The sequence below is a fragment of the Rhynchophorus ferrugineus genome, unplaced genomic scaffold (assembly GCF_030347505.1).
Source record: "Rhynchophorus ferrugineus isolate W39M unplaced genomic scaffold, kcgeb_rfMv2 rfM11, whole genome shotgun sequence".
NCBI classification, from domain to species: Eukaryota; Metazoa; Arthropoda; class Insecta; order Coleoptera; family Curculionidae; genus Rhynchophorus; species Rhynchophorus ferrugineus.
The window spans coordinates 9981813-9992652 of NW_027472590.1; the positions used below are offsets into that span (position 1 = coordinate 9981813).

A 10840-nucleotide genomic window follows, 5' to 3' on the forward strand; every position below is an offset into this window, starting at 1 on the left:
AAGAATTATAGCTTTCATTTGACACTATTTATGTTTGCTACTGTTTAACTAATGTTTTGTAGTAATAAAATACTGTCCTATATTAACATCACAGCCCTATTCTGTTTCTCAAAATGCGATTTAAAATTAAAAAAATTATCAGGATGATCGTATTTCAGTTAGGTAAAACAAAAATAATTTTACATATTTATCAATGATACAGGAAGATAAATTTAAACAAGTAATTGATAAAAAAAATTGGGAAATATTGTTCTTTACTTCTTAGCTTGCAACGTTGTATTACGTACATAGTCAATATATAATATTAATCAAACGTATATATGTATGGATAACTATAGACGAATCTGTTCTTTTCTATCGAGATAAACTCTATATATAGATAAATTAATGAAAAAGCTTTCCCTCATATGGATCGTTCACAAAACATTCATCACACAATGAATACTAAACGATTTACATTATACCTCTTTATATTTCTAGCGTTGTTGATTGTTTGGAAACTTTCGGTTATTGAATCGGGTAAGTGCTATTTTATTAATAGTTTTATAGTGTTTCATTATTTTTCCGTAAAACCCCCGGTTTATATTGTAGTGGAATCAAAGTACATATAATTAAGATTGCAGTATAATTTATTAAAGGGATGAAAAATATAAATTATGATATCTCAATATTTATTTTAGGTATTGATAAACTCCAGATTCTCAAACAGTCACTTGAATTACATAAAGACAAGTTACACTTGACTGAGCAACAGCTTTTGGTGCTTCACCACCTGGACTCAGACAAGCATTACGAAGGACCCACTATATACTGCATCACTCCCACATATTCTCGGTATGTACAGAAAGCAGAGCTGACCCGTATCTCACAGACTCTAAAGCTGGTACCTAATGTTCACTGGATAGTTATAGAAGATGCTATGGAAAAAACAGATTTGGTCAGGAACCTGATATCTGAATCCAAGCTCATTACCACTCATCTAGTAGCTCAGACTGCACCTTTTGAGAAACTCAAAGATAGCGTAAGTTTTAAATCGAACAGATTTTTTGGTTCTTTATTTTTTCTTTCCGTATTCTAACAATAAAAAAATATTTCTTATTGTGCAAATAGCGTAAAGGATCTTTTACATTAAAGTTCATCAGCAAATATAATGTGAAAATCAAATAACTTCAAGGCTGCAAAGAATAGCATCATCACTAACCTTGAGATTAACAATAAACTACATTAATACTTACCTGTAATCATCTATAATTAGACAAATATTGGCTTAGGTTTTAAAATGTATTTGTTTATAGTTCCAAATGCCTTTGAAATAACACAAAAGTGAAGTGCATATGCTGGCAAACATTTATCAATTGTTTTGACTATAGATGTTACTAGATTTTTATGTTTTGTTTATAGAATCCTAGAATAAAGAGGCACAGGGGTGTAGAACAACGGAACGCGGCTTTGAAATGGTTAAGAGAAAATTTGGTCCTGGGCAGAGACAAAGGAGTTGTGTATTTCATGGACGATGATAACACTTATAGTATTAAATTGTTTGATGAAGTAAATACAAGTTTTTATCTGTGTTGGCTTGTATGTTTTTAGCGTTTTTATTCGTTTTAGATCGCGAAAGTACGGAAGGTTGGCGTTTGGCCCGTGGGATTAGTTGGAGGACTGAACGCCGAAACTCCCATCGTAGACGCGAAGACAGGAAAAGTCACCGGTTATAAAAGCGGATGGTTGCCGAATCGACCGTTCGCCATAGACATGGCAGGTTTCGCTATAAATTTAGACTTGGTACTGGAGAAAGTCGAAGCAACATTTTCTTACGAAATGGCGAAGGGTATGCAAGAAAGTGAGTTTTTGTCATTCTTCACCACCAAGGACCAATTAGAACCGTTAGCAGACAGATGTACCAAAGTCTACGTGTGGCATACTAGAACGGAAAAACCAAAAATAACGGGAAACATTACCGGTTTAGAGGTATAGCCTTTGTTTTCCTATATTCATTTCGGTTAACCTGACAATATCAATTCGATATCATACATTCTAAGAATGTATCAAGAAATTACATTTATATATTCATTCCGCAAGGCATAGCATGTATATTAAGTGAGCAAAATCCAAATTTTATTGAAAGAATAGTTAATATACAACGATTTCGGTTGTGACCTATACATTATTTATAAAGTAAAATTAAGTGTAATTAAGATTGTTGTATGAGAAAAGACCTATTTCAATTCTGCTTCTATTGGATTTAAAGGAGCTACACTAAAAACATGTTTTTTTTTCTTTTTTCACATTCTATTTATTTATTTTAATTATCATTGTATGATGGTAAATGTTATTTTTTTACCAATTTTTTCTAAATAAATTTCAAAGACATTTTTCTATATTTATCATTATTTCTCTCTCTATTATTTTATATACTATTAGTATATTGTAATTATTATACAATTTTTATATTCTTTACCTGATTATTTATTGTAGTTTCAAGTCCTATTCTCAGGAACAAGTGTTATGAGTAATATTTATTTTGTTTTTATCAAAATTGTTGCTCCAACAAAACATATCCATAGCCTACTTACTACTTATTTTCTTCCTTTTGATCACTGTTTTTGTTGAAGGCCTCGGGATTAAAGATGTTTTTCAATGTTTTCTTTTTCACACCCTACTTATTTATTTGTTTCATAAGTGTTTAAAATGTCACTTTCAATTTTTTTATCTCTGATCATTATTGACCTTGCGGCTAATTTTGTATTGATTTTTGTTATTCCGAGGCCTGCTGATGTTCTTATTCATTCTAAGAAATTTGTACCATAACAATACTCCAAAATGTTTGGTGAAAATGAGAAACTACTTGTATTTTTAATATTAATTGTGATATACAATAACTATCTTTATGTTAATATCGAAAAAGACGTGATGCTACTCGGTAATAGAGCTCTTGAGCAATATAAATAGTTAAATATTTATCGAATTGACGGTTTCTCGTTTGTAAATAAGATGTTTTCGATTTTATTATAAAATCTGTTCTTTAAACTACCTTTCGTTTCCAATTTTTTTAAATTTAGTTTCCATCGGTGATATCAGATTTACTTTATCAGCATCTTGTCTTCTATTACAATTTTTATCGGACGTTATTGATGTGTAATATTCGCACTTTTTGTACTCTTTTCTAAGTAACTGTGATTTGTGGCTTTTGCACTTACCTTTACGCTAGCAAATACAATAGTAGAAAATGTATTCTTACCCGGTAATCAAAGCCAGTCTATTAATCCAGAAATAGTTTTTATTTGTACAATTGTAAAGTAATGATAGTTTTTTAGATTTGTTACAGTTTAACGAAATAAAAGCCAGTAAAATTGTTAAATTATTAGTTTTATTTCGATCAGATAGCCATTTGTGTGCGATCAAGACATACTGGTCGTTAGTTAATTATTATATATATGTGAGGATGTTACGCCAGTGGTGGTAGTTCGTTTAAGAAGTGATGACTAAATTGATTAAAATACCTCTAGCTGTGGGCTCTTGAAATTTGGGAACAGTGAAAATTAAGAAACTATTTTATAGCTTATAGCTACCATGGGAATTGAGAATGAAATATCGCACTTCAAAAGGAGAGTAAAGAAAAACTGACAGACCATTAATATTCGAAGAATATTCAACTTTGTTGACTAAAATGGAATAAACAGTGTCGTTTGTACCATTGTTTTAACCGAAGAAAAATTGTGTTTTCTTTCCTGTATATATTAAAACTTATAGTTCAAATTCTACACACAGTATTGGAGAAGTATCTTTGAAACAAGCCGTTCAATAAAAGACCAATATGAGTTAACAAGTAGAATCATCAAAGCCTGGTCTGCCCATGTTTACAGCCTTCTGGATCTTAATAAGTTGACGTGTGTACATATGTAAGTAATATGAGTAATATTTACTTGAAAATTATTTTAAGTAGAACTAGAATTATCTGGGCCTAGGGCACAGCTGTTCAATAGCAAGTCTAAGGGTTTAAATAACAAGAAGACATCGACAAAATATCGATATTTCTGTCCCATCTTTTTTTGACCGATATATCGATATTTTTCTAAAAAAATTAAAGATATTTCCTAAACATTATAAAATTGGTACTTGATTTTAAATGTTTAGGGTATTTTGGTAATCTATATTTTTTTTCTCCGATATATCAATATTTTTCTCGCCGGCCGGCTGGATTGATGGTAGCACTATATTTATAGACACCTCTGATAATATCAAATAATACAACCATTTAATTGAAAAACAACTTTTATTTGTACAACCGTAAAATATAAAAATGATTTTAAGATTAGTTTTGCTGTTGAAATAAAAAAATGAATAAATTGTTTTTAGTCCTCGCCTACGAAGACTCTTCACCAACACTCTGATGGATTCATCACATTTGCTCACGGTGAAAGGAGTGTTTGTTTCGTGAGGCTTGTTTTAAACTTAACTAACCATCGGTACCATAGTAATAACAGATAAACAAACCTTCCATCATTTAACAATAACTTAACGAGCCAGCCAACTACATCGACAGCCGTCACGGGTTTCAAGAGGAGATATCCAGGAGTCTGTTGAGGGACGTCGGTAGCCACGTGGAATTGTTCTGAGTGTAGAAGATCACGTTGCGATCGATGTAGCATTGGACGCCGCCGACTCCGATTCGGTACACTTGTTTCGCCTCGTAGTACTTGTTTGGTATGGGCACGAACAAGATTCCTCTCTCTTCGCACCGTTTGGTGACTAAATCCTTGAAGCCCTGTGGCGTTTTGGATGCGATCTTGACGGCCTCGGCTATGCTCTAAAACGATGAAGATTTTTATTGAGAGTGGGATATCGTTAAAGCCACGCAAAGACTTACGCCAATTTTCGGTGCCGGAGGTGCAGTCATCGGAACATTGATCTCCGCGTTAGACAGGTAAGAGATCGATTCCTGGGCGCCAGGTTGCTGAATGATACCGACCGCTCGGCTCATCATTTCCAGGGCTTTGTGAAAACTGTCTATATATAAAAAATATGGTGTTCATGTGAGGAATTACGCGATACCGTTAACGACAAACCTTTAATTGACGGCTGGGCGAATAGTTCGTCTGCCACCATCCTCTTCCATCCCGAATACCATTCCGTCACTTGGGTATAGTTCGGGTTATGGTTAAGCCACAGCGCCAAAGTCTGCAACCACCTTGGAAAGAAGAACTTCTCCAGAATTAACGTCATGTTGGGCACGGAGATCATATCGCTCCAGTCCATCACCCAATACCACGGATCTAAACAGAATTGTTCTATGATAGGACGCAAGTTAAATGATCGAGAGCGGACAGTTACCTAATAGTTGTTGGTGAGGATTGATGACCATATTTTGCATACAAAGCTGCAATTTAGGTACAATGTGCTTAAGTAAAAAGGCCAAGAAAACGCCCTGGGACAGCGCTCCCTGCCACGGCTGTAACATGAGTTTAACCGACTTGTCTGACGGATGCCATCCTTGTAGAGCCGCTCCCAGCTTGTCCTGGATAACAGGATACACTTTCTCCTGGAGTTTTTCATCTAAACCGAACCAGACCCACGTTAAAATCAGACAGTACGCCCGAACATTGATATTTACCCAATAAAGGTATCCACGGGTGTATCCACAGATGGATGGGAAGCGTGTCGGTTAATGGATTCCAGTTATTCACTTCCTTCAATATTCGAGGCATGATCATCTGATCGATTACATTGTTTAATATCCACGTGGGCAGTACCGGTTTCCAGGCTTCTATCAGACTGATCAGTGGGTCACAATCTCGGGGATTCCATGAACTGTAAACGCGCAAACGCTGAATTAATTTCTGATATAATCTGGATGGTTTCACTTGTAACTTAATTATACTACATATAACTCCTGAGTATCCGGATTATTGTTATTATGTTATTAGGAGTTATTTCAACTGCCAATAAAATGTATGTGTAACATTAGATATGTGAAAAAGTAATCCATGTTTATTTTTTTTTAACGATTGATCGAATTTTCATATTTCTTCGGTATTGAAAATCGGGTAATACGCAAGCCATTCTGCATCGGTCTAAATAATTGATATTCTGAGGGCCAGTTTCATAACTCTTGCAACGTGTGGCCGGGCATTTTGATGCAAAAGGATGCCTTTTTTGCAACAATATGTCGTTCATTCTGTTCAGTTTAATATACAAAACGAGCAAATTGTTACCACGTATTGTTGAATTACTGTCTAATGCTGGAATCATATCTTTTCGAAAGAAATTTGGAGTCTCACATGAAGGGGTATTCTCAACACTTAATCCTATTTCGGTTCCACAGGTTCCTATATCTGCTCTATACTGTTTATATCCTAACAACAAAAGGAACAGTACTTGGAACATTTGTCGACAACACAGTTATCATAGCAAAAATTCATGGCCTGTATAAGGTTATAGAGAAAGTACAAGTAGCGATTAACAAGATCTGCAAATGGACTAGAGACTGGAAAATACAGCTTAATAGCTCCAAATCTGTCCATGCTAATTTTGTATCGGAGAAACGACAAAAACCTAATTATAACACCTGATGGATGTCCGATTCCTCAACCAGAATCAACTAAATACTTCGGAATATATCTCGGTCGTAGGTTAAAATAGAGTAACTAACAAAGTCAAGCAACAGTAATAGTTGGTCGGAAGATACTCTCTACTTGACCTAAAACCAAAGAAATTGGTTTATCAGTCAATCATAAAGCCAATTTGGACCTATGGGGATGCACTAAGATACCAAACCAATTAGAAATCCAGCGCACCCAAAACAAAGTTCTACGAGTAATTACCAATGCTTATTGTTACGTAACCAATGAAGAGCTGCACGATGACCTCGAAATCAAATGTTTATACGAAGTGATTCAAGATTTCGCCTTAAAACATGAAATAATGTTGCTAACAGGTCAATTGAAAAGTCCCCGGCCTACCATAGTAAAACACATTTTTATACACAATTTTCAATGTGCCCTATATAGAGAACAGTGTGGTTAGCTTTTTATAACATTTATACATTAAATTATTATATTATTTTATTAGTATACTACCGACCCGCCCCGGCTTCGCACGAGTGCAATGCTGATACTAAATTAAATACACTACAGAAAAAATATGAACGTTGTATATAAAAACATAGCGGCCCGCTCCGACTTTGCACGGGCATAAAATATATATGCCTATGTCACTCAATGAAAACATGATTAAAATCGATCCAGTATTTTTGGTTCATTCATTACTGCCCTTGGCCTGCACGCATTAAATTTGGAGTAAAACAATTCCTCTTCCCCTATACTTACTATGAAGATTTCCTGCTATCTTTGGAATATCTAAATTCATACAATTTTTATTACATTACACATTTTTAAACGCAAATTTTAAATTTGTAATATCTCCGAAAATATTTGTTTAATTTACATGCTGTAAGGAACCATATTGATCTATATTAATTGCACACTGTATTTAAGGTACTTAATTCGATAAGGATTAATGCCGTATTGCTTAAAATAGCTTCGTAAATAAGCCATTTTCTCACGTAAAAAGTAAACAATAAAAATGGTTAATGAGGGTTATCCCTAAAAGATAAATATATACCATCGCGGACTTTTTTGTAGACCTTTTTATGGTGTACAACACTGTAGTACATTAATTTGATCTAACTCGTAGGGTTAGGCAGCGTTTTTGCTAATTGCTAAATAAGCCTAAAAAAATAGGTTAATTTACGACATCACGTTAGAAACCTCTAAAATTAGCAATGTTGCCTTAGTATATTATGCATGTATTATACATATAAACCTTCCTCTTGAATCATTCTATCTATTGAAAAAAACCGCATCAAAATCCGTTGCGTAGTTTTAAAGATTTAAACGCACATAGGGATATAGGGACAGAAAAGGCGACTTTGTTTTATACTATGTAGTGATACAAGTAGGTAATTGAAAAGTTTTCCGTTAAAAAAGTACCCGGCGATCTTTAAGAAATGAGCAGAAAACATTAAAAATCCTAAACTGGTTGGGTTAAACATGAAATAGATTTATGATCGTTACCATGTCATACAGTTTTGTGATACATTTAAACTTTCCTTTAAGTACTTATGAACAATTTAGTGATGGTGAAAATAATACCACGAGTACAGAATATGTACAAATGGAAGTGGATTAAAATCAAAATGAAATAGAAGGTAAATTGAAGGAGTCAGCCAAATTTCTGTTCATAATTGTTAGCTTTAATTTCTAAACTGCCTGACTATTTTTGTAATGCCTATTTCCATCGTTCCAGGCCCACAAACTCCAGAACGTGATGGTAAAATGTGTCTCCAGTCACCGTGTGACGAAAATGGTAATATTTACAAATTAATATATAAATGCAAATTTCTTTTTCACACATCTAATATTAAGTGTATATAAATCTGAGAGCGCTCTGAAATATTATCAGAACTATTTGAATTCCCATTATATTGTTTTCTATAATAATTTCTGATACAATATCAGTTTAAAGCTTATAGGACTTATACATAATAGAAAGTCTATTTTAAACTATATAAATATTAAGTATTATTTATTTACAGCTGCAAGTAATAAAAACAAAAATATTCTTCATTAATCATTAAGTTTTAATCAACGTCGCGAGGTCAATGTGAAAATAAAAAATCTCCAAAAGTGTGACAAACTACATATGTATCAAATAACTTACCTAACACAAGTTCTTACAACTGGCACCCAAGTGTGCCATATGAGACTATCGTATGGCTGTATCCCAACTTTATTACCTTCTAAAGTCCCACGGTGTCTTGGTTCCTCCAGTATCTCCATCCATTCCCTATAAAATTCAATGTATTGTTTCGGTTGTTGCAGGGGGTTCCAGTTGGCTAAAGCTGATGTTAACAACGGTCCTACTAAGCCCGGGGCCAATTCAGATAATTCGTATCTGCAATATTCCTCGTAATGGTTTTTCTGTTAAACAGATAATGATTAAGGCAAATCGTACATATCAACATTTAGTAGCATCAACGTTACCAGTAATCCCTTAAATATTTCCATAATTTGCCCTAAAGAATAATCCTGTGAAGGATCCATTAACTTATCCACAACATTTAAAACATTTTTTAAACTATCCACTATTTTATCTTCCTTAACTAATTCATTCTTAACACTAATTTTTTCTTGTTTGAGAGCAGTTAACTTGTCTTCATTATGTCTACTGGTTCTGTCAATATTTATTATGTCCTAAAATATATGTTTCAATAAGTATGAACCATATCATCTGAAATTACCTTTATAGATCATGGCTATAATAACAAACCTGTTCACACATATCCACTAATATATCCAAATTGTGTTGGATTTCGGGCAGCGCAAAATTCTGACACTTCTTGTGAACCACATCCTCAAAATGTTCTACACCAGGTGGTGCTTTTAATCCACTGAGGGCGTGATATCCGCTCAAAACCCTTTGTTGTGGTCCAGTCATATCAATAACTTTGACCTTGGCCAGCTCACTGAAAATAAGAAACCCGTATTACATAATTGAATGCTGGAAACTTTAACAATGAAATTTTCTCTAAGAACCACATCACGGACTATTCAAATTAATGCCCAACTGGATATTTGGAAAAAGCCACTCTACCTTGAAATTCCTGAATTTCTATAACCTCCTGGTCTTTTACCTTTCTCAATTACATCATCAACGCTTCTATAATAATATCGGGACTTTTTCGCTGCTATATCACTCCTTTTCCATTTGGATGGTCCTTTCAATTCAGAATCCTCTTCTTGCTTGATTCTGCCAAGTCTCTCCTAAAATATGGATAACAAATATAACACAACACAAGGAAATAAGAAAGAACATATTACCTGTGGTGTTGGTATTGAAGCAGGCTTTTCAGGTCCATAAGCTCCAATAGCTCCCCTCCCCTTGCGAAGATAAGCCTCTACTGGTGCCGAAATACCTTGTAGTTCTTTGCCCAATCCCTTGCCAGGTTGATAACCCATTTGTAACAATAATTTGGCTCCTATTCCTTTGGTATGCTTTTCCCAGTTGCCCATACCTTGATTTATTAATGAATGATTTACTTTCTTAGCTGTCCTGAAACCTGCTATATCTGCAGTAATTTCAGTCACCGTTGATTGTGAGGATTTTTTGGAGTTCATTCCAAAACCTTAAAAAGTTAATAAATCAATGCATTCATATTAAAACAAATCTTATGATATTACCCATCCTAGGAGTTTCGTCTTCTGATTCAGAACTGTCTCTTGTCTTGAAAGAAGTTGTCGGTTGTTCATCATCACCTGAATCTTCTAATTCGCTTTTTACTTCCTCTTTTTTATTTTTTTTGCCCGCCTGTTGTACACCGCCAGCGACAAAACCAATTGGTGCTGTGTAATTTTTTGGTTTTTTAACGCCTCTGCCGGGCTTTCTTTCATCTGTTTCATCTTCACTATCATCCGCCCAAATACCTGACAAATTTAAATATGTGGGTACATAACAGAGAAAGATACAAATTTAAAAATTACCGTACCGTATATTTGTTGATGCTTCGAAAATCCTTTGCGACTTCTATTGATATTGAACTCATTCTCCAAATCATAATCTGTAATTTCAAATTTTTCCATTTCATCCTCCATGTTTTTATATTAAATTGTTATATGGCGGGCAAAATAATATATATAAAAACTTTCTTCAAACACTACAAACAATCGATTTTGACTTGATAACTGACACATTTGAAGTATGACGTTCTTCTTTTAAAAATACAGGCCAGTTATTGCATAACACTTCTTTTATATCATAGTATATTTTTATATTAAAAATCCTA

At 34.0% G+C, this 10840-nt stretch overlaps 2 protein-coding genes across 3 annotated transcripts; one reads left to right on the forward strand and one right to left on the reverse strand.

Moving 5' to 3' along the window:
- The first annotated feature begins 45 nt into the window (after nt 1-45).
- On the forward strand, nt 46-3358 carry GlcAT-I (Glucuronyltransferase I). Of its 2 annotated transcripts, XM_076418536.1 has the most exons (5): nt 46-162; nt 481-519; nt 681-1021; nt 1402-1548; nt 1609-3358. In XM_076418536.1, exons 1-5 carry the CDS (start codon nt 114-116, stop codon nt 1972-1974), a joined length of 942 nt encoding a protein of 313 aa, XP_076274651.1. In that variant the 5' UTR covers nt 46-113; the 3' UTR covers nt 1975-3358. The 2 variants fall into 2 exon arrangements, with proteins under 2 accessions (XP_076274651.1, XP_076274652.1); XM_076418537.1 differs by lacking the exon at nt 46-162 and having other exon boundaries at nt 253-519.
- Nucleotides 3359-4254: 896 nt separating this feature from the next.
- sip1 (septin interacting protein 1) lies at nt 4255-10747 on the reverse strand. Its single transcript, XM_076418509.1, has 12 exons — nt 10544-10747; nt 10239-10481; nt 9879-10183; nt 9652-9821; nt 9328-9523; nt 9042-9251; nt 8719-8978; nt 5612-5808; nt 5332-5553; nt 5067-5273; nt 4868-5007; nt 4255-4807 (listed from the first exon to the last, which is right to left on the reverse strand). Exons 1-12 carry the CDS (start codon nt 10647-10649, stop codon nt 4556-4558), a joined length of 2508 nt encoding a protein of 835 aa, XP_076274624.1. The 5' UTR covers nt 10650-10747; the 3' UTR covers nt 4255-4555.
- Between the last annotated feature and the right edge of the window lie 93 nt (nt 10748-10840).

What these genes read in the sequence shown, in the direction of transcription:
- GlcAT-I (XM_076418537.1), top strand. Translation starts at nt 408, where the DNA reads ATGGATCGTTCACAAAACATTCATCACACAATGAATACTAAACGATTT. An exon ending in ACTTTCGGTTATTGAATCGG is followed by an intron (nt 520 to 680) that starts GTAAGTGCTATT and finishes TATTTATTTTAG; the next exon opens with GTATTGATAAACTCCAGATT. An exon ending in TTGAGAAACTCAAAGATAGC is followed by an intron (nt 1,022 to 1,401) that starts GTAAGTTTTAAA and finishes TTTTGTTTATAG; the next exon opens with AATCCTAGAATAAAGAGGCA.
- sip1 (XM_076418509.1), bottom strand. Translation starts at nt 10,649, where the DNA reads ATGGAGGATGAAATGGAAAAATTTGAAATTACAGATTATGATTTGGAG. An exon ending in GTTGTAAGAACTTGTGTTAG is followed by an intron (nt 5,809 to 8,718) that starts GTAAGTTATTTG and finishes GCGCGTTTACAG; the next exon opens with TTCATGGAATCCCCGAGATT. An exon ending in CCCGTGGATACCTTTATTGG is followed by an intron (nt 5,554 to 5,611) that starts GTAAATATCAAT and finishes GGTTCGGTTTAG; the next exon opens with ATGAAAAACTCCAGGAGAAA.